The sequence below is a fragment of the Embiotoca jacksoni genome, unplaced genomic scaffold (genome assembly GCF_022577435.1).
Source record: "Embiotoca jacksoni isolate LCO1_2020_lvr unplaced genomic scaffold, fEmbJac1.0.p SCAF_64, whole genome shotgun sequence".
NCBI lineage: Eukaryota > Metazoa > Chordata > Actinopteri > Embiotocidae > Embiotoca > Embiotoca jacksoni.
The window spans coordinates 1037995-1060229 of record NW_027185419.1 but is presented as its reverse complement, the minus strand read 5'-3'; the positions used below and the strand labels follow the sequence as shown (position 1 = coordinate 1060229).

The window sequence follows — 22235 nt, the reverse complement described above, 5'->3', positions numbered from 1 at the left end:
GACCAAACGTATCCTTTAAATACAAAACACGTCCTCGTGCTTTTAGTAGCGATTAGCTGCTTAATATCAGTAATAACGCAGCTCAACTGCACAAAGTCGTAGTCGTGGATTCACAGAACAGAACTCGGAGCTGATCGTCCTGTTTTTGCGCCTCCAGCTGCGGTTGGAGGCGCTGCACCAGATCGTGGTGTTGATCTCCGGCATGGAGGAGAAAGGCAGCCAGGCCGGGAGCGCCGACCGATCCGGCGGCGCCTTCCAGTCCTCCTCCTTGCTCACCTCCGTCCGGCTGCAGTTCCTGGCCGGCTGCTTCGGACTCGGCACCGTCGGAACCGGAGCGCTGAAGAGGGAGAGCGTGCAGCTGCATCACTACCAGGTGGAGGCGCCGCTGCTCTCTACAGCCAGTTTGAGCCGATCAGAGACTCGCAAGAAGATAATAACCGTCATGATTTACGTTTCATTTTTCTGCAGGATGGTGTAAAAGCAGCTAAGAGGAGCCTGCAGATGGAAATCCAGACAGCCGTTCATAAGATCTACCAGCAGCTGTCTGTCACGCTGGAGAGAGCGCTGCAGGCCAACAAGCACCACATTGGTAACGCAAACTAGAACCATGTGTCAGCAGTTTAATCTGCTCAAAATGTTGAACGGGTGTCGAATGAACGCGGCGCAGCAGGAAGCAATGACCGTCATGAGGAAGTCCTCCAAAGTGTCACATTAGTGATTTCACCACAGACCTAAAACTGCAGCAGAGAAACATCTGATTTTTTTGTGGTCAAATCTTTAGGGAACAGAAAATCTTCAACACTTCCGCTCACTGTGTTGAAAACGGCCGAGAAACTCCTGTTGTTGTGTTTGGAGAAGCCCGTTGCCATGTCGCCACAGTTCAGGTGGTTTGTTGTTCTCTGAGTTTGAAAAAGATGCAGCAACGGACAGGAAACTGAAAAAAACTGACAAAAGAGGGAAGAAAAAGAGCTCACAGACTAAAATACAGCAGGGAGGGAAGGACAACGAGGGACAGATGAAACTAATCAGGGGGCAGGGGCCAACAATCATACAAAGGACAGGAAGTAAAACAAAGACAGACCGCAAGAGAGGTGTCATTTCAAAATCCAACAGGAAGTACCAAACTCAGACTGACCTGAAGACTACGAAGCAGAAAAGAAGTCAGAACCAGAACAGAACCTCAGAAGGTCCCGGTGGAACTCGTGTTGACAGTCTGACTCTGGGGGACCAATTCACGGTGACACAAAGAAAACCCACCTGGTGTCTCCTGACCTGACGATCCTTCTTCGGTCTCGGACGGTGAAGCTCCGCCCCTCTTGAAACGTGATGTCATCAGAACACCTCGCCCGGCTCGTCGTTTCATCCCCGTAGACTTTCTGAACATTTCAAGTGTCTCTGTTGACCGTTTACACAGTTTGACCCAAAATCTGATGTTTTTCTGGATCCTCAGGCGACACCGCTATAAAAACAACCACGATTCTTTATGGAAATCACTGCACGGGCTCAGGAACACTCAGCTGTGTGCTGGCGTTTTGAAGATTTTCTGTTCCCCAAAATCTGCTCAAGTTTCAGGTGACATCACAAATGTTCACGTTACCAGTCGTCATGGTAACGTGAGGAACTCAGTGATGATGTTGAACTTCCTCATGAAGGTCGTTGTTTCCTGCTGCTCCGGGTGCATCGCTGCGCTGCGTTCAACAGCAACACTCTGAACTTTGTATAAATATAAACATCGATGTTCATCACTTTAATCTTACGACTTCAAGTTTTCAGTCGGCGGCTTCTGAATTTGGGGATCTGCGCTCACGTTTTGTTTTGTTTCCGTTTTGTCATCCCAGAAGCTCAGCAGCGCCTCCTGCTGGTGACGGTGTTTGCGCTGAGCGTGCGCTACCAGCCGGTGGACGTGTCGCTGGCCATCTCCAGCGGGCTGCTGAACGTGCTGTCGCAGCTGTGCGGCACCGAGACCATGTTGGGGCAGCCGCTGCAGCTGCTGCAGAAACCCGGCGTGTCGCAGCTCAGCACCGCCCTGAAGGTGGCCTCCACCCGCCTGCTGCAGATCCTGGCCATCAGCACGGGGTACAAAAACACAACGAGGCGGGACGTAAAAACCCTGAAATGGGTGCAAACAGGAAAAAAAGGGTTTTGAATCTTTTTTTTTTTCTGGTTTCTGCAGGACGTACGCGGACAAGCTGAGTCCGAAGGTGGTTCAGTCGCTGCTGGATCTGCTGTGCAGTCAGCTGAAGAACCTGCTGTCTCAGGCCGGAGTCAGCCTGCTGTCTGCCGGGAAGGACCAGGAGGACGGCAAGCAGGAGGACAGCAAGCAGGAGGACAGCAAGCAGGAGGACAGCAAGCAGGAGGACGCCAAGCAGGAGGACGATAAGCAGGAGGACGCCAAGCAGGAGGACTCCAAGCAGGAGGACGGCGCCGACCCCGAGAAGAAAGACTTCAGAGGTGAGAAACGAAGCCGCGTCGTCCCTTCATACAAAAACAATGTCAGTTTAGATCAAGAAGTTTTTCCTTCATAACAACTCAAAAATACATTAAAATCAACATGTTACATTTTATATGGTTTTTGCTCAAAAAAAAAAAAAGTCATATGAGTAATTTATGTATTAATATGAAAGAAATCAAAAGTAAACGTAGGACATATTTAGATTCTCTGTATTCGTATGTTGTGTCGTCTTCTCAGCGCTGATCCGGAAGCAGCACACGGCCGAGCTGCACCTCGGAGACTTCCTGGTCTTCCTGAGGAGGGTGGTGTCCTCCAAGGCCATCCAGTCCAAGATGGCGTCCCCGAAATGGACCGAAGTGCTGCTGAACATCGCGGCTCAGAAGTGCTGCTCAGGTACGACGGCGACGAACCCGCAACGCTTTTAAATGAAACAAAAACAAAACCCGGCTGAAAGGCTTTTTTTTTTTGAATGGCTGTTCCGATCACAGGAGTCCCTCTGGTGGGCAACCTGAGGACCCGGCTGCTGGCGCTGCACGTGTTGGAGGCCGTCCTGCCCGCCTGCGAGGCCAACATGGAGGACGACCAGATGACGCAGGTACCGCTCGGTCCGTCCCGTTGAAAAAGTAAAGAAGCTGGCTGTCGGACGGCTGAAATGTTTTGGTTGATTTTCCAGGTGGTCGAGCGGCTCTTCGCTCTGCTGTCCGACTGCATGTGGGAGGCGCCCATCGCTCAGGCCAAACACTCCATCCAGATCAAAGAGAAGGTCCAGGAGCTCAAACTGCAGGTGTGCAACCAAACCTCAAATAAACTAAACACTCACAGAACTGCAGTTACGTCCAGTGACTACTATTCATTTATTTAGTTCCTGTGCACTCAAACCTCGACTTCAAACTGCTGAAAAAAAGTTATATTTAGATTCTAAATCTCTCTCAAGGCTGTCTGCTCGGGAGGAAACACTGATAACCGTCCGTCTGTCCTCAACCTGCAGGGAGAGGCCGAGGAGGAGGACGAGAACCTCCCCATCCAGGAGGTGTCCTTTGACCCGGAGAAGGCTCAGTGCTGCGTGGTGGAGAACGGCCAGGGGCTGACGCACGGCAGCGGGGGGAAGGGCTACGGCCTGGCCTCCACGGGCATCTCCTCCGGCTGCTACCAGTGGAAGGTAACGTCTGTTTTTACCGCACAGCAAAACACGGCGGGCTTTTTAGGATGATTATCGTCAACGGGTCTTTTCATCAGTCCCTCCAGGATTTCACAGGGTTTTTTTTGTGATCTGAATTTTTATTTTTTTTCAGTGGGTTTTCACAAAAATGTTGAGTTTGTGGAGTTTTAAGTCGTTTTTCTTTTTTTGCAGGAATTTTTTTAATTTGTTTGTAGCACTACCTGATAAACACTGATATGTAAGTGATTATTATTATTTGATAATAATCATCCAGCACATCACATAAAATATTTTCGCTTTCATCTTTTATTTAATCTTTTATTGAACTTGGAGAAACTTAAAGTTACAAAAATCTGTCCCAATTTTTGTGTGATTGTTGCAATCAAAACATTTGTATTTTGTGGTGGAATTTCTCTGACGGCATTTTTTGCGGGAAAAATATTGAAAATAAAAAATAAAAATATTTGCTTGGATTTACGTTAACGATTGTGATCGTTAGAGGAACGTTCGCTCTCCTCCGTGTTCCCGCTCTTCCGACCGTCTTTTTCCGTGTCTCAGTTCTACATCGTGAAGGAGAACCGCGGCAACGAGGGGACGTGCGTGGGCGTGTCCCGCTGGCCCGTGCACGACTTCAACCACCGCACCACGTCGGACATGTGGCTGTACCGGGCCTACAGCGGGAACCTCTACCACAACGGGGAGCAGACGCTGACGCTCAGCAGCTTCACGCAGGGAGACTTCATCACCTGCGTCCTGGACATGGAGGCCCGGACCATCTCCTTCGGCAAGAACGGAGAGGTGAGACGGACGGACGGACGGACGGACGGACCGACGCTTCATACCTGATGATTTCTAACTGGTGTTTGATTCCTTCAGGAGCCCAAGTTGGCCTTTGAGGACGTGGACGCCACCGAGCTGTTTCCCTGCGTGATGTTTTACAGCAGCAACCCGGGAGAGAAGGTGGGAGCCTTTTATCGTGATTTATTTATTTCATTTATTTATTTTTATTTAATAATGTCCTGTGTGCCGTGAAAGTTCTTCTTCCTGTCTTCTGTTCCTCTGAGTTGTTTGTTGTGTTGTTTACACGCAGCGTGTGTTGTCGTTGTGTCTCCAGGTGAAGATCTGTGACATGCAGATGAGGGGAACTCCTCGGGACCTGCTGCCCGGAGACCCGGTCTGCAGCCCGATGGCCACCGTGCTGGCCGAGGCCACCACGCAGCTGATCCGCATCCTGCACCGCACCGACGACTGGACCCACCGCATCAACAAGACCATGATCGAGCGGCTGCACAAGATCAAGCCGTGCTTCCGGGAGTCGGCCTCGGCCTCCGGCGGCCAGCGGCTGAAGAAGAGCCGGTCGGTGCAGAGCCGCGAAGAGCACGACGCCCAGCGGGAGAGTCAGGAGAGCAGCGCCAGGGTGGAGGAGGAGCGGGGACGCCACGGCCGGCAGCACGGCCTCGGAGAGCTGTCCGAGGTCCACCTGAGGACGCTCTGCACCGACGTGTGGCCGGTGCTGGCCGTCATCGGCGGGGCCGACGCCGGGCTCCGCGTCGGAGGCCGGTGCGTCCACAAGCAGACCGGGAGGCACGCCACCCTGCTGGGCGTCGTGAAGGAGGGCAGCACGTCGGCCAAGGTGCAGTGGGACGAGGCCGAGATCACCATCAGGTACCGACGTCCTTCTCCTACGGAAAACTTTCTGTCCCGCTTATTGCTTTTATTTTGTATTTTTTATGGTGAGAAAACACGTTCACCGCTAGCCGAGAAAAGGAAAATGTGCCGAGTCACCCTTTTAGGCCTGGAACACACGGGCACGCGTGGCGTCGTTTCATTTCGGCGTCCGTACTAACGGATCAGCTTGTGTGCGTCGCGTCGTTTATAAAACGCACTAAAATATCCACCTGAGGTGAGGGGGCGGGGTTTCCTTCGCTGATCTCTCGCTATGAACGCGGGTCAACAATAAAAACACGTTTGGTTACAACTCGTCACTTTGTCAGACCTTAAAAATTCAACACCGACAGCCGTTGAAAAAGAGAAACTCGCCGAGTCGGCGGTTTAGGAGCTGCAGCCGAGCGGGTGACACGCCGGCGGTGTGTTCGCGGCCGTCGGAAACCTCCTCGTCTGACACGTTGTGGTCTTCTGCATCGCGGCTGATAAACTGGAGCTGAATCTTTCTTCACGTCCTCTTCTGACACTCTCCATCAGCCTCTTTTCTTTTTAAACACCCGCTCTGATTCTCTGTCCGTCGCATGTTTCCTCGTCCTCTCGTCCTCATCGTCATCACTCCGGCCCGGTCGTGTTTTCCCGCCCGCCCGTCCATCGCATCTCCTTTATTTGTCTCGCATGCCGTTGCTCTTTCTCTCCTGCCCTTTTCCCTCACTTTGTGTTTCCTTCCCTTTGTCTCCTTCCCGCTCTCCGCTCCCCTTCGATTAAAGCTTCCCAACTTTCTGGTCGCCTAGTGACACTCCGCTGTACAACCTGGAGCCCTGCGAGCCGCTGCCCTTCGACGTGGCGCGTTTCTGCGGCCTCACCGCCGCGCTGCTGCTGGACCTCACCTACCTGACCAGCATCCACGAGGAGACGGCCGCCAAGCTCAGTGCGCGGCGGCACGAGAAGAAGCACCGCAACGCCGCCTCCACGGGCCACGAGGCGGCCGGCGGCGAGGAGAAGGCCAACAGCGACGGGCACAACCGCAACGAGCAGAAGGACAGCGGGGCGCCGCCGGCGTCCGCCACCTCCGACCTGCGCGTCTCCCACAGCCTGGACGAGGTCAAAGCTCACGTGGCTCCCAACTCCAAGTCCGAGAGCGAGATCTCCTCGGTGGCCGGCGGAGGAGGAGGCGGGAACGAGAACCTCTTCACCGCCGTCGCTGACGCTCGCGCCGAGGGCGGCAGGAAGAAGGGCCACGAGCACGGCTCCCGCAGCCACGAGCCGTCGCCCTCCTCCGGCGCCGCCCAGTCGGAGATCCACGCCGTGCAGCTGTCCTACCTCTACCTGGGAGCCATGAAGACGCTCAGCGCCCTGCTGAGCTGCAGCAAGTACGCCGAGCTGCTCCTCATACCGAAGGTACCGTCGCCAGCAGCAGCTCCAACAGGTTCCTCCGTAGAAGGTTTTTAGTTCTTTTAGTTGTGCTCACGGAGAGTTTGATAAAAAAGATGGATTCTTCTCGTACGTGTTCCTTTAAACATCTGGAGTCGTGCAAAAGACTTAAAAACAAAAGGAAACGGCGAGGTTTAAATTCTTGCAGTGAAAAATCTGCTTTATTAACATCATATCTGAGAAGAACTGAGAGAGAAGCTGCAAGTTTCAAATCATCTCTTTGTAAATCTTCGGTCTGAACTTCTACAGGAAAATAAATAAGAGCAAAGTTTCCCGTTCATTGTTTTTTCCCTTTGAATGCTGTTTCATGGATAGAATAGTTTTTACAATTAAATATGCATCACCTGCGTGAGTGAAGTTTAAAGAAGGTTTCCAGGTTGAATATCTTCCAGTTCACTCCGTCCTCCTCTCCCCCTCTGACCCGAAGGTGTTACCGGAAGCGGCGCCGAGCGGCCACAACGCCGACCTGAACTCCGGCGGCGCCACGTCGCCGGTGTGCCAGGAGGAGGTGGAGGTGCGGGCGGCGCTGCAGTTCCTCATGCGCCACATGGTGAAGCGGGCCGTGATGCGCTCCCCCATCAAGCGAGCCCTGGGCCTGGCCGACCTGGAGCGGGCGCAGGCCATGATATACAAGCTGGTGGTGAATGGGCTGCTGGAGGAGCCGTGCGGGGGGAAGTCCAAACCCGGTGAGAGTCCGCGGACACCGAAGCGTTTTAATATCGCGGCCGCGGCCATTTAAAGCGGATGCGAAGGCTCGCCTGTTGTTTTTTTTATATAAATATTTCTAAAAATCCAATAGCTATTGGCGGTGCGAACAAACATAAAAAATCTTTTAAAATTTTAACCGACTAGTTTAAATTTCTGATTATAAAAGGTTCAATAATGTTGCAATCATCTTTATGTTTCCTGTTTCATCTCGCTCAGGGCTGAGGAGTGAACCAGAAGGGGAGGGGGAAGGTACGGAGGGCGAGCAGTTGGCTCAAACCCCCGTCACCACCAGCCCCTCGGCCTCCAGCACCACCTCCTTCATGAGCTCCTCGCTGGAGGACACCACCACCGCCACCACGCCCGTCACCGACACGGAGACCGTCCCGGCCTCGGAGTCTCCGGGCGTCATGCCTCTCAGCCTCCTCAGGTACGGAGGAGCCTTTGTTTTGTTTTTCACGTGCGATAAATTTTTTTTTTAAAATGATGATTTTAATCTTCCTCCGTGTATTGCCGTGACGACAGACAAATGTTCTCCAGCTACCCGACGACCACGCTGGTCCCGTCGCGCCGAGCCCAGACTCCTCCGGTGTCGTCTCTGCCGACGTCGCCGTCGGACGAGGTCGGCCGCCGGCAGAGTCTCACCTCCCCCGACTCGCAGCCCTCCCGAGCGCAGAACAGAACCGGCACCTGTGAGTATGCCCGAAAGCATCCCGCATTTAAAACACCGGGACGTTTTTTAGCTTCTTCACTTGTGGTTTTATCCTAAAAACAGAAGAAACACAAAAATGAGGATTTCCATTCAGCTTTTTTTGTGCAAAGACGAAAGCTGTTTTAGTGACGACGTATATTTTCCCGCTCTTGCTGTTCATATTCACACCGACATGATGATAACTTCTCTGCTGTTTTGCTGCAGCTCTGTCGGACCCCAGCAGCAGACTGTCCACGTCTCCTCCTCCGCCCGCCATCGCTGTGCCGCTGCTGGAGATGGGCTTCTCCCTGAGACAGATCACCAAAGCTCTGGAAGCCACCGGTCAGTCGGCCTCAAGACCATCTAAGATCTCCTATTAAAGATACTACTCGTGATTATTTGTCATTTTATCTTCAAAATGGCAGAAAAACCTCAAACATGATTACATCAAAACCCTGTATGAAATACTTGAATGCTTTTAATCTGAAACGAGGGCTTTTAATTTGAAACCGATACAGGAAGTCATGCTGCTGTTGCAGTTCAGATAAAAAAAGAAAATGCTCATCACGCATGTTCTTAGATCCTTTTTTCTTTGACCAATGATATGAAACAGAAAAGCAGCAAATTCGTACACGTTTACTTTTTTGAAGTATTAGAATTTTATTTTAAACGGCTTTAAAGTGATTAATCGGTGGTTGAATTTGTGTGTTGATTAATTTTCTTTCAATCTTCTAATCAATACTACAGTAAAATAATGTATGAATTTAGAGTTTTCTTTGCTGTTAAGTTCAAAAAGTTGTTTTAAAATAGTTTTGTAGTAAAATATGTAAAGGTGAGAATTTATGCTTTCCCCGATAAAATAGTGGTTTATGTTGTGGCTCATTTGGAGGTGTGGTGTGCGTCCCCGTTGTTCCAGGTGCTCGAGGGGAGGCCGACGCCCAGAACATCACCGTGCTCGCCATGTGGATGATCGAACATCCCGGCACGGAGGACGAGCACGACGAGCCGCACGCCAGAAGCGGCAGCGTGGACGGGTCCGACTCGTCGTGTCCCGGCGCGACGGCCAAATCTCTGGATCGAGGCTCGTTTCTGTGCTCGCCGGGAGACATCGCCAGCGCCGACGCCTCGGAGATGGAGGAGGGCTTCAGCGAGAGGTAACGGCTGCAGCACGCTGGCTTTTCACAATAAAGGTCGAGAGATGGGAAAATGTTGGACGTGAATTTGACGTGAAAATAACAAGCAGGCGTCGTCAATAAGAACAGTTTTATTATTATAATGATAATAATGTCCAACTAATTCATTTATAGTCATAGAAAGTACATTTAATAATAATACAGTTCTGAAATCTAGAATAAGAAGTACTTGAAGTCACAAACATTAAAATTAAACTGTTGTATTATTCAGTGTTTGTAAAGTGACACAGACATGAAAAGGTTTAATGATAGTTTTTTTTTGTCTCCTTTTTTCTTAAAAAAAATGTTGTTTGAAAAAATGTAAAGACAAAATGTGATTCTATATTTCATCATTATCAAAATAACCATTTCTTAATTTGTTATTCAGAATCAGAAATATTTTATTAATCACCAGAGGGGAAATTGTGACGCTACACTCACTCACGTCTGCTCCAGGACCGAAGAAACAACATAATAAATACAATAAATATAGTGTAATAAATACCGTAGTTAAAAAAAGACAAATTGTGAAAGTGTGCAAATCCTTAAAACTCCAAGTTTGTCTGTATTGAAGTGGCTGAAGTTGAAGTGTGTTTGTGGTGCAGCCCGGAGGGTCTGGAGCAGGACAGCGCGTCGGCCTCCAGCGGCGCTCCTCTCCGAGGTCGCTCCGCCGTCGGCAGGAAGCACCGCTTCGACCTGGCTGCACGGACTCTGCTGGCCCGCGCTGGTGAGAACAAAACAAAACAAAACAAAACACAAACACGTCTTTTTTTTTTATTCTGCACAACAAAACAAAACAGCAGCTCACGTTTAACCTGCGGTTCCCCCTCTCAGCCGGCCTGTACCGCTCGGTGCAGGCCCACCACAGCCAGTCCCGCCGCGAGGTCTCGTCCCTCCAGCAGCAGCAGCAGCAGCAGCAGCAGCAACAACAGCAGCAGCAGCAGCAGCAGCAGCAGGACCCCGGCGCCCTCTACGACTTCAACCTGGACGAGGAGCTGGAGATGGACCTGGACGAGGAGACCATGGAGGCCATGTTCGGCCAGGACCTCGCCAGTGACACCGACATTCTGGGAATGTGGATCCCGGAGGTACTGGACTGGCCAACATGGGTGTGTGTGACTTTACGCTACGGCCCGAGAGCTGCCATCACCTCCTGCTCTGTTTACCCGCATCACCTCCTCCTTCTCCTCCTCCTCACCACGCTCAGCACAGTCGTCGTTCCTTCCCCCCCCCCCCCCCCCCCCCCCCCCCCCCCCCCCCCCCCACCTTGCTGCTCTAACCGGCATGAAAGGAGCAACTAAACCCGACAGATCTTTGTTGATATCTGGCTGCTTGCTTGGATTCCATTAATAATAATACGCGATCATTGATTCCTGTTTTCAGAACAGATCACGTGTTTTACATGTCGTGTAAAAAACAAAAAAACGTGTTTGTCCTCATGTGTGTGTGTGTGTGTGTGTGTGTGTGTGTGTGTGTGTGTGTGTGTCTTGGTTTCCACACCTCGCAGCACGTGTGCGAGACGGACGACCGAGACGAGGTGGTGGTGTGCGAGCTGTGCGAGGCCAACGTGGCCAACTTCAACCAGCACATGAAGAAGAGCCACCCGGGCTGCGGGCGCAGCGCCAACCGGCAGGGTTACCGTAGCAACGGCTCCTACGTGGACGGCTGGTTCGGCGGCGAGTGCGGCAGCGGCAACCCGTACTACCTGCTGTGTGGCGGCTGCAGAGAGAAGTACCTGGCCATCAAGAGCAAGGCCAAAGTCCCCATCGTGGAGAGGTACGCCACGTCGACCAGTCACAGGTCCTGAAGGAACAAGGAGGTCTTTGTAAAAATGTTCCATGTGGATGTAAAACAGAAATATAAATCTGAATCATTTTTTTTTTAAAACCTTTCAAATATCAAAAAAAATCGACATCTGGAAGATTTGGCTGTTTATCCTCCTAAATTACTCGTTTCTTTTGTTGATAACTGGACTAACATCCCTCATCTGTCTGCACAGGACTCAAAACTAGAACTAGCACAACGCGGTCCAAGCAATTCGTAACTGCAGCTACGTTTGGCCGATTTGCATCAAATCTGATATCCCGGTTCTGGACGACATGCTGCGTGTGCCTCGCAAAGATGGTGACGTTTGAAAATGGGCTTTTCTGTCTATTTGAAACAAAAGAAACGTATTACAGCGCCTATCAAAAAATTATAAATCAAGAAAAGTGGTGTTCATCCCAAACGGTGAACAAAAAGAAAAAATGTGAGCAGTAATTAGTGAAAAGATGTTCCAGATCATCTTTAGACACTAAACTATAAAAACAACACTAGTTCAAAATAAAGTGGCTTTTTGCATGTTTTGCAATTTTCTGAAATATAAATGAATGCAAAAAAAATGGGCGTGGTCTATTTAAGCAAATACTTCATTTAAAAACAATTTTTTTTAAAAAGGGATATAAAGCATTTCAATAGTAATAATTTAAAAATGTTGCTTTGATTTTCTTTCTTCGGTTTAAGTTCAGTGGTTGGAAACACGAATAACATGTTTTAATTGTAGTTTAAGAAAAAAAGTAACATGGCAGTTCTCATCTTATTTCTGATAAACTGTGTTCAGGTACAAGGGACAAGCTCCAGACCTCCTGGGGAAGCAGGACAGTGTCTACGAAGGTAAACGCTCGATGATGATGATGTTGTGAAACTTGAAATCCGACGTGTTTCGTATTTTGTCGTGACCGCGCGCTCTCGTCCGTCCCGCCGCAGAGGACTGGGACATGCTGGATGTGGACGAGGACGAGAAGCTGACGGGGGAGGAGGAGTTCGAGCTCCTGGCCGGCCCGCTGGGTCTGAGCGAGCGCCGGCTCGTCCCCGAGGCCGTCCAGTTCCCCGACAGCGACCCGCTGGGGGCGTCCGTCGCCATGGTGACGGCCTCCAACAGCATGGAGGAGACCCTGCTGCAGATAGGTGAGCCTCGTCGACGCTTTAGATTTTTCACGCCGTGAATCGTCGAAGCTCAAACGAAAACGTTTCCGTGTTCAGGCTGTCAGACCTCCGTGGACAAGAGTTCGTCGGGCCGAGTGACGCTCGGCGAGCAGGCCGCCGCCCTGCAGAGCCCGCACGACCGCGTGATGGCGCTGAGGAGGGTGACGGCCGCCGCCCAGGTGCTGCTGGCCCGGACCATGGTGATGAGAGCGCTGTCGCTGCTGTCCGTCAGGTAAAACCGACGATCAGGAGTTTTACCGCTGGGCTTTTCAAATTAAAAGCCCTCCCTGTTTCACACGGTTTCAGAAAAAAAAACAGACTCATGCTGTTGAATTTAAGCTGTTGTGATAGAAAATGTGTATTGAGTATCAATTTGTTATTGTTCACGTAAAAGAAGCTGATTCAGCTGGTTTGGGAGGAGCTCAGCTATGTGAGTAAATGTTACTAAACATGAGGAGCTCTCGGAGGAAAACAAATGTTGGAGTTCAGTTCCTATCATGTTTTATTTGCAGCTTTTGATTTTTTTTTTTCCCATTTCTTTGCATTAAAGAAGCCCAACATGAGTTTCTGAATGTATTTTATTGTGAAGGTCTGCCTCTTCCTCCTTCCTCCTTCCTCCCATCCCAGCGGGTCGAGCTGCAGCCTGGCAGCCGGTCTGGAGTCTCTGGGTTTGACCGACATCAGGACTCTGGTCCGGCTGATGTGCCTGGCGGCGGCGGGCCGAGCCGGGCTCTCCACCAGCCCCACGGCGGGCTCGGGCCACGGCGAGAGGCCCCGCGGCGCCACCAAGGCCAGCAAGCCCATCTCCTGCCTGGCCTACCTCAGCACGGCCGTGGGCTGCCTGGCCTCCAACAGTCCCACCGCCGCCAAGCTGCTGGTGCAGCTCTGCACGCAGGTACCGGGGGACTTTTGGCCTTAACAATAAGAGGTTATAATAACAATATACAAAAAAAAGCATTAGAAGAACTGACAACTCTGAGAAATTAAAGGAATAGTTCAACATGTAAAAGAGTTCACAACACTCCTAATGACACAACAGGAAGTTCACATTCTCTAATCGACCTGAGCTGATCACAGACGGTAAATAAAAGTGGACGGAGCCGAGCGCCATGAAGCTGCAATACCAGCGAGTGCCGCTAGAGGTCGGCTCCAAAAAGCCTCCGGCTCCATAGACTCCCATTCAACTTCTCTCATCAAATCCAAAGTGAATAAAATGTGTCCATCAGTTATCTCGGTGTTGTTAGCTAAAGTCACTCCTTCTTATTAGTTTTCTGGAGGTCCATCTGAAAATAATCCCTCATTCATTAGAAAAGAAGATTCAAGAAGACCTGTTTTTGGGGGCGTGTCTGTTTGATTGACAGGCCTGTGGTGCAGTCAGGTTACAGCTATCGGTGGGCGGGACGTCGTATCGTCAGGTTTCCAATCAGATTGAGTCAGCTAGCTCCGCCCCAGCTCGTCCAAATATGGTCACTTCCTGCCCCAAAATAACGAGGCTTTAAACTGTCCCGTTGGTTACCGCTTGGTTCTGATATTAGTCGTCTCATCTTACTCTGTTAATTAATACCTGAAAGAAATTCATATATTTATTTGAAAAAAAAAATTCAGTGACGTTCTTTAGTGTTTTATTTCCATGTTGTCTCGTTCAGAAGTGACGACTGTTTGCCATGATGCTCTTCTTTTTCCTCTTCTTCTTCCTCTCCAGAACCTGATCTCCGCAGCGACCGGCATGAACCTGACGACGGTGGACGACCCCATCCAGAGGAAGTTCCTGCCCAGCTTCCTGCGCGGCATCGCCGAGGAGAACAAGCTCGTCACGTCGCCCAACTTCGTGGTGACTCAGGCTCTGGTGGCGCTGCTGGCCGACAAGGGGGCCCGACTCCGACCCGCCTACGACAAGGCCGACGTGGAGAAACGAGGTTCGTGGAGCCGGAAGGAGGCGGAGACGACGACCGTCGTTTCTGTTCTGTTCGTCGTCACCTCAGAGTTTCATTTCATTTCAAGATGTTTGATTCTGTTTATTTTTCTTTTTTGTTTTACTTGTAATTTTTTTTTACATTTATTTGAATGAAATATTCTGTATTTCATCACTTTAATTTATTAGGACCCCTGGAGCTGGCCAACGCGCTGGCGGCGTGCTGCCTGTCATCGCGGCTGTCGTCGCAGCACCGTCAGTGGGCGGCGCAGCAGCTGGTGCGAACGCTGGCCGCCCACGACCGCGACAACAACCAGAGTCGCCCGCAGACCTTCGCCGACGTGGCGGGAGACCTGCGCAAGTGCTCCTTCATCAAGCTGGAGGCGCACCAGAGCCGGGTGGGAACAAACTCACCTCTCTCTCTCTCTCTCATTAAAACATAAACTCCACCTCACCGTGACTCCTTCATAAACCTCCTGCTGTGTGTTGCAGGTGATCACGTGCGGGTGGTGCAGTAAGAAAGGCCTTCTGGCCACCAGCGGCAACGACGGCACAGCGCGAGTCTGGAACGTCACCAAGACTCAGTACAGCCTGCAGCAGACCTGCATCTTCAACAAGGAGTGAGCCTCCATCCAACATCTCCTTCTCACTGAGGAGGAGCAAAGACTTTCTAAAACACCACTAATGACCCTGAGACTGCTGCAGTGTCTTCTGGGAAAAAAACACATTTAATTTTTTTTTTTAATTTTCTGCAGTCAGTTTGTTTTATTGTTTATAGTTTGGTTTGTTTTGTTGAAGCTGCACAAATCAATACTTTTACATGAACAGCTGATCAAACTATTACAGCTCCGCCTTTGAGATCTACTTTGTACAATTTCAACTGGCATATTTTTATATATTTTTTCAAATGTTTTTTTATTTTATTTTTTTTACATCCCAATTCTTGCACTTTCAACACCAACAGTCAGACCACCCATGTTTGTTTTAAATTATTTAAAAAAAATTTTTTTTTATTGTATTATCTGCAAATTCTTTTATATTTCTATATATTTTATATTTATATTTTTGCGTCTATTTTATTTCTTATCTTGTGTGGTCGCTCTCAGCTGTGTACTTTTGTCTCATTATTTCTGAACGTGTTGTTTCTCTCCAGCGACGGCTCCTTGGAGGAGGGGATGTCGGGTTTGGGTTCCCCCAGCGACCCATGTCTGTCTCCTCTTGCCTGGAGCGTGACGGGACGATATCTGGCGTCCGCCATGGAGAAGATGGTCAACATCTGGCAGGTCAACGGTAAACATTCAGTTTTATTTCACAGCGTGTGTATATAAATGTGTGTGTATGTGTGTGTGTATATAAGTGTGTGTGTGTGTGCATGAATGAATGAGAAACCGTTAAGATTTCATAGTTCCCATTTAAAAATCGAATCGGGCTCCTGCAGACTGGATGAGGTCCAATCGTCACTTCCCGTTTCCCGCCACACACCATCTGTCCAGAACCGCTTTGCATCGCCGCCGGGATGAAAGCCCACCGTCACATTTCTGTCAGAGCTCACGTGTTTTTATTACAGAAGTATTCAAGTGTGGATCTCCGTCTGAGTCACAGCCCATAAATCTAAACCTGAACGGTGTAAACCTGTCTGAGCTGCTTCTACCGAAAAAATTAAATGAAATCAGTCTCTTTTTTTTGTGAGTGTTGAGATCCAAAATGTTAGATTTTTGTGGTGGATTTTCTCCAAAAATTGCGATGTAATTTTTTGAGTTTTAAGTAAGTTTTTTTTGCATAAAAATGCACGAATGAGAAAAAGTTGCAAGTTCAGAAAGAAAAAGTAGATTTTTTTTTTTTTTAAGCACAACCTGATAAAGGAATTATAATGTAATCTGAACTGGAGGATTCATAACGTTTACAAACCAACAATGACCTCTGATGGTTGATGACATCACTGATGGTTGATGACATCACTGATGGTTGCCGCTTGATTTTATATCAATCAGGTGGCATATTTGGGTGGGATGAGAATTTGAAATAAAATCTAATCTCTAATCTCTCCTGCCGAAGGCGGGAAGGGTCTCCTAGACGTGCAGCCTCACTGGGTGTCGGCGCTGGCGTGGCCCAAAGAGGAGGCAGAGTCTCTGTGGTGCGGCGAGCCCAAAGACATGTTGCTGGTGGGACGGATGGACGGATCGCTGGGCCTCATCGAGGTGCTGAACTCGTCCAGCATGCACCGCACCGAGCTGGAGCACTGCTACAGGAAGGACGGTACGATGCCACTCGGTGGTCGGCGGTTAGACATTTATCCATGTGACCGAAAGACAAACTAAAGTTCTGCTCTCTCCCTCAGTGGCCGTGATGAACATCGCCTGGTACAGCGAGGACAAGCCGTTTGCCGTCGGCTACGCGGACGGGAAGCTGCTGATCGGCTCCAAGGAGCCTTTAGAAAAAGGAGCCATCGTGGTCATCGATGCGCACAAGGTGAAGCCGAAGGACCGGCGAAAGTCTCCTTCTTATTCCCCTCATCTCGATAAAACTCAGATTAAATGTCATTTTTAAGTCCGAAATTCAATTAAAACGTGTTTCCAGGAGTCGATCAGCAGCATGAGATGGAGTCCGAGCGGCCACATGCTGCTGACTTGTGCCAAAGAGGAGACGGTGAAGCTGTGGGCCAGTCCGGACCCCAACTCCGACTCGGGCTCCGGGTCCGGCTGGCGCTGCCTGCAGAGTCTCCGACACCCGTCCCCGGTGAACGGCGTGGCCTGGTGCAGCTCGCCGGGCCGCGGGCCGAAGCCCCTCGGCATGCTCGCCATGTACGTCCATTACAGTCTTGTACTTTTAATTTATTGTTTTCTTTCTTTTTGCTGTTTACTGACCTTCATGAGGAAGAATTCAGAGTTTAACATCATCACTGAGTTCCTCACGTTAACGTGACCGCTGGTACGTCAACATTGGTGATGTCACCATGGAAACCTGAAACTGGAGCAGAGAAACATCAGATTTTGGGGAAACGGAAAATCTTCAACACGCCCGCTTGCAGCCGAGTGTTCCTGAGCCTATGCAGTGATTTCCACCAATCAAAGATTTGTTGTTTTTCTGCTCCGGTTTCAGGTCCATGGTTGAAATCCCAAATATTTCCGTACCAGCGGTTAATCGAGAGACTTCCTTTTGAAGGTTTCTCTGCGCACAGTTCACGCGCAGCAGGAACGGTCTCAGAACTTTTTGATCGCACCAACTAAAGTTGAGCATTTCTGAGTTGTTGTGTTTTTTTTTTATGAGTCGTGTGTTTTTTTTAGATGCTGTCAGAACGGCCTGGTGTCCGTCTGGACTGTCCCTCAAGAAATCTCCAACTTCCCAGAATCCTCTCCCTCCGACTCAGAGGGATGGTGGGAGACTGAAGCCAAACCTAAACTCATGGTACTTTTTGAAATGTTTTATTTATAAATCCTTTTCATCACTAATTACTCTCCGTTGTCTCCTGACTGAGACCGATTTGAATAAAAGTCTTTTAAATCTCTGACATCATTCGATCGCAGCTCTTTTATTTTGAAAGTCTCGGGACAAAAGGTTTCTGTATTTGCGTTGCAGTCGTCTCGCTGGTCAGCACACGGAGCGAGATGCGTCTTCCAGCTGAAGGGCCACATCACGCCGGTGAGGACGCTGGCCTTCAGCCCCGACGGCCTGGCCCTGGTGTCGGGGGGAGTGGGGGGGCTCATGAACATCTGGTCACTGCGGGTGAGACACACACACACACACATGTACACACACATGTACACACCGCAGGAACAGATGGACAGGTGGAAAAGAACCCATCGTCTGATTGGCTGCTGTTTCCACTGTGTGTTTATGTGTCCAACAGGACGGCTCGGTGCTGCAGACCGTCGTGGCCGGGTCGGGTGCCATCCAGAACATCGTCTGGATCCCAGATGTGGGCGTCGCCGTCTGCTCTAACAGGTCGAAGGTGAGTCTCCGTCCCGGTCCGTTCTCAGGTTCTGCTTCGTCCGTGATCGTCTCACGTGTTGGTTTTTTTGTTTTGTTTTTGTTTCCAGGACGTGCTGGTGGTGAACTGCTCCAGAGACTTCATGGTGTCCAACCACGTGCTGGCGACGTGCCGCACGGCGCTGAAGAAGCAGGGCGTGGTCGGGCTCAACACGGCACCCTGCATGAGAGCCTTCCTGGAGCGGCTGCCCGTCATGCTGCAGGAGCAGTACGCCTACGAGAAGGTACGAAGGTCGCCGCGGTTACGCCCCGACTAAAGATTCGGAATATTTTTTACATTACTGCAATTTTTATGTCTAAAGTATTTAAAGTATTTTTGTGATGTGCAGCATAATTATTATTATTATTAAAGGAAGCGATTCCATATCTATTTTTATCAGGTAGTCCTAAAATTATACAAATTTGTTTTGACTTGACAGTTCTTTTAGAAAATCCACTGCAAAATCAAACATTTTGATCGCAATAACCACCAAACAAGCCGATTACTGCATAAAACCGACGTGTTGATCACAGATTAATGAAACTGAACGGTGTCTTGTTGCCCTGCAGCCCCACGTGGTCTGCGGCGAGCAGCTTGTCCACAGCCCCTACATGCAGTGCCTCGCCTCGCTGGCCGTCGGGCTCCACCTGGACCAGCTCCTGTGTCGGCCCCTTGTGCCGCCTCACCTGCGGCACTGCCCGCCTGAGTCCGGCACCGCCATCTGGAGCGCCAGTGAGTGGGCGTGGCTCGACTGCTTCTCCACCACGGTGAAGGCGGCGGAGGCGCTTGCCCGAGGCGCCACATTCCCCGAGTCCTTCTCCGTCCCCGACCTGGAGCCGGTGCCCAAAGAGGAAATGGCTCTGCTCATGGTGAGGGAGGCCGATAGAGCCGGGATTTTGGGAACGTTCTGTAAAATATAAATTAAGACTGAATGCAATAATTTGGAAATCACATAAACCCACATTTCATTTAAAATAGACCAAAGACAACATATGAGATGTTGAAACTAAGTATATGAATATAATCTCACGTGTCAAAAAACACCACTGAGCTGCATCACATCTTCTTTTAACAACACTCTGTAAACATTTGGGAACTGAGGAGACCAGTTTGTGGAGTTTTGAAAGTGAAATGTGGTCCCATTCTTTCCTGATATAAGATTTCAGCTGCTCAACAGTCATATTTTTCATTTTATGATGCTCCACTTTTTGTTCTGCTGAAATAAACAAGACCTTCCCTGAAAGAGACGTTGTCTGGATGGCAGCATATGTTGCTCCAAAACCTGAATATATCATTCAGCATTAATGCTTCCTTCCAGATGTTCAAGCTACCCATGCCATGTGCACTAATGCATCCTGTACCATCACAGATGCTGGCTTTAGAACTGAGCTGATAACAAGCTGGATGGTCCCTCTCCTCTTTAATCCTCTCAACTTCTTTGAGATGTGTTGCTAGCATCAAATTCAAAAATAAGCATATATTTTTCATAAAACAATAATAATCTTCAATGATCTCGGTCCAGAGAAGGCGGCGGTGTTTCTGGATCATGTTTCTATCTGGTTTCTTCTTTGGAGAGTTTTAACCTGCATTTATGGACGCAGCGATGAACTGTGTTCACAGACGATGGTTTTCACAAGTGTTCCTGAGCCCATGCAGTGATTTCTGACACAGAAATTCAAAATGAGCACATACTTATGATAAAACAGTAAAATTTCTGTTTCAACATTTGATATGTTGTCTTTAGTCTATTGTCAATTATTGAGAGATTTGTAAATCATCACAATCTCCTTTTAATCCCATTTTACACAGCGGCCTAGCTTGTATTTTTTTGTATATTGAACAGCTGTCTGCGGCTCATCGTAACCGTCTCATTGTGTTTTCCAGGACAACAGTAAATGGACGCCTGGGTTGGATGAGCAGATCATGTCCTGGGCCACCTCCCGACCGGAGGTGTGTACATCAGCTGAGTTTGTTCTGCTCTGACTCTCGAGGCCAAAGCTGCTGTTTTAACCCACGTTGTGTTTTCTGTGTGTGTGTGTGTTTGCAGGACTGGCACCTCGGAGGGAAGTGTGACGTGTTTCTTTGGGGTGCAGGTCGACACGGTCAGCTGGCCGAAGCCGGCAGGAACATCCTGGTCCCGACCACGGCGCCGTCCTTCTCTCAGGCTCAGCAGGTAAACAACGTCACATTCAGAGCTTCACCGGCTGATATCTGACGTACTGAAAATGTGCCGCGTGCTTCCCCTCGTTCCTGCAGGTGGTGTGCGGTCAGAACTGCACCTTCGTGATCCAGCCCAACGGGACGGTGCTGGCCTGCGGAGAGGGTAGCTACGGCCGTCTGGGGCAGGGCAACTCCGACGACCTGCACGTCCTCACCGTCATCTCGGCTCTGCAAGGTGACGCCAGGACTCGCGTTTATTCTGTCGCTTCAAAAAAAAATGTGAAAAGGGAAAAGTGTTTACACCTTCAACCGGTGGCGGGACTGACAAAGTGGTGTCTTTAAATTTTTTTACATGTATAAAAAAAACTATTATTTGTTTCAAATTAAAGTGTAAGCTGTAACCTGACTGCACCACAGGCCTGTCAATCAAACAGACACGCCCCCAAAAACAGGTCTTCTTGAATCTTCTTTTCTAATGAATGAGGGATTATTTTCAGATGGACCTCCAGAAAACTAATAAGAAGGAGTGACTTTAGCTAACAACACCGAGATAACTGATGGACACATTTTATTCACTTTGGATTTGATGAGAGAAGTTGAATGGGAGTCTATGGAGCCGGAGGCTTTTTGGAGCCGACCTCTAGTGGCACTCGCTGGTATTGCAGCTTCATTTTTCAGACCTGGAAGCTCTGAACATTTTTATGTACAGTCAATGCTTCTAATTCAGCTTTTAAAAATGCTAAACAGGTATATGCCTCTACAGCGCCCCCTGGTGTGTGGATGCCGGCGCTTACAGTTTGTTTACATACGAGGTTTAGCAGCGAAAGAGCCACATATTCACATCAGTGTTTGGTGCTGAATCGGAGCTGAACGAGACAAATAGCACTCGACAGTTTTGATCTGCAGCTGCTGGATGTTTAAATAATTGCATTTTAACTCTCATATTAACAAAATATGATAAAACTGTATATCAGTGTTTCTACTGCCCCCTACTGGAGATAAGTGAACTAAACCCCGACCGTGTGTGTGTTTTTTCTTTTCTCTTTCCTCGTCAGGTTTCGTGGTGACTCAGCTGGTGACGTCGTGCGGCAGCGACGGTCACTCCATGGCTCTGACGGAGAGCGGCGAGGTGTTCAGCTGGGGCGACGGAGACTACGGCAAGCTGGGTCACGGCAACAGCGACCGACAGCGCCGCCCGCGGCAGATCGAGGCGCTGCAGGGAGAGGAGGTGGTGCAGGTCAGCAAACGCAGCATACGTACAGTTAAAAAGAGGATTTTGGTTACGTAAAACTCGGTTGTTTATCCGTGAACCGTCTCGCTGCCCTCCAGATGTCGTGCGGGTTCAAACACTCGGCCGTCGTCACCGCCGACGGGAAGCTATTCACCTTCGGTAACGGAGATTACGGCCGTCTGGGTCTGGGAAACACCTCCAACAAGAAGCTGCCGGAGAAGGTCACGGCTCTGGAGGGCTACCAGGTCGGACAGGTGGGACAAGGCGGAGTAAATCAGCGTTTCCCCGGTCGGACCTTCAGCGTCGGACCGACGTGTGTTTTATTTTAACCGATGGAGGATTCACCTGTTTTCCTCTCCTCAGGTGGCGTGCGGTCTGAATCACACGCTGGTCGTCTCCGCCGACGGGATGATGGTTTGGGCCTTCGGCGACGGAGACTACGGAAAACTGGGACTCGGCAACTCCACCGCCAAGTCGTCTCCTCAGGTAGAAAAACAACACGCCGCGGATCCAGTAAAAAAAAAAAAAAAAAAAAAAAAGCTGAAACGTCGTCCGGTGTTTAGATTTGTTTCTCTAACGTCGGCGTGTTGTTGAATTCCTCAGAAAGTGGACGTCCTCTGTGGGATCGGCATCAAGAAGGTCGCCTGTGGAACTCAGTTCTCCGTGGCTTTAACCAAAGACGGGAAAGTCTTCACGTTCGGTCAAGGTCAGCTTTGTATGTTTTTT

At 49.7% G+C, this 22235-nt stretch overlaps 1 protein-coding gene across 7 annotated transcripts in view; it reads left to right on the top strand.

Annotated features, from left to right (window-relative positions):
• Window positions 1-22235, top strand: part of herc1 (HECT and RLD domain containing E3 ubiquitin protein ligase family member 1) — a 52478-nt gene that overhangs the window by 21679 nt on the left and 8564 nt on the right. For 5 of the 7 annotated variants that reach the window (XM_069175068.1, XM_069175072.1, XM_069175071.1 and 2 more), the window contains 43 exons: window positions 158-373; window positions 469-589; window positions 1839-2076; window positions 2174-2451; window positions 2690-2845; window positions 2941-3047; window positions 3126-3236; window positions 3441-3611; window positions 4170-4409; window positions 4488-4571; window positions 4726-5276; window positions 6044-6674; window positions 7135-7393; window positions 7632-7842; window positions 7938-8104; window positions 8329-8445; window positions 9020-9257; window positions 9881-10002; window positions 10110-10384; window positions 10783-11051; window positions 11875-11927; window positions 12021-12221; window positions 12297-12471; window positions 12867-13134; window positions 13942-14155; window positions 14341-14549; window positions 14644-14771; window positions 15305-15441; window positions 16207-16407; window positions 16490-16620; window positions 16729-16952; window positions 17436-17556; window positions 17728-17874; window positions 17999-18100; window positions 18189-18362; window positions 18688-18987; window positions 20003-20068; window positions 20166-20291; window positions 20375-20513; window positions 21334-21515; window positions 21608-21763; window positions 21873-21995; window positions 22113-22215. In XM_069175068.1, the coding sequence (XP_069031169.1) occupies window positions 158-373; window positions 469-589; window positions 1839-2076; window positions 2174-2451; window positions 2690-2845; window positions 2941-3047; window positions 3126-3236; window positions 3441-3611; window positions 4170-4409; window positions 4488-4571; window positions 4726-5276; window positions 6044-6674; window positions 7135-7393; window positions 7632-7842; window positions 7938-8104; window positions 8329-8445; window positions 9020-9257; window positions 9881-10002; window positions 10110-10384; window positions 10783-11051; window positions 11875-11927; window positions 12021-12221; window positions 12297-12471; window positions 12867-13134; window positions 13942-14155; window positions 14341-14549; window positions 14644-14771; window positions 15305-15441; window positions 16207-16407; window positions 16490-16620; window positions 16729-16952; window positions 17436-17556; window positions 17728-17874; window positions 17999-18100; window positions 18189-18362; window positions 18688-18987; window positions 20003-20068; window positions 20166-20291; window positions 20375-20513; window positions 21334-21515; window positions 21608-21763; window positions 21873-21995; window positions 22113-22215 (8242 nt within the window). The remainder of the gene's footprint in view (window positions 1-157; window positions 374-468; window positions 590-1838; window positions 2077-2173; window positions 2452-2689; window positions 2846-2940; window positions 3048-3125; window positions 3237-3440; window positions 3612-4169; window positions 4410-4487; window positions 4572-4725; window positions 5277-6043; window positions 6675-7134; window positions 7394-7631; window positions 7843-7937; window positions 8105-8328; window positions 8446-9019; window positions 9258-9880; window positions 10003-10109; window positions 10385-10782; window positions 11052-11874; window positions 11928-12020; window positions 12222-12296; window positions 12472-12866; window positions 13135-13941; window positions 14156-14340; window positions 14550-14643; window positions 14772-15304; window positions 15442-16206; window positions 16408-16489; window positions 16621-16728; window positions 16953-17435; window positions 17557-17727; window positions 17875-17998; window positions 18101-18188; window positions 18363-18687; window positions 18988-20002; window positions 20069-20165; window positions 20292-20374; window positions 20514-21333; window positions 21516-21607; window positions 21764-21872; window positions 21996-22112; window positions 22216-22235) is intronic. The other 2 variants (XM_069175069.1, XM_069175067.1) reach the window with 2 other exon arrangements.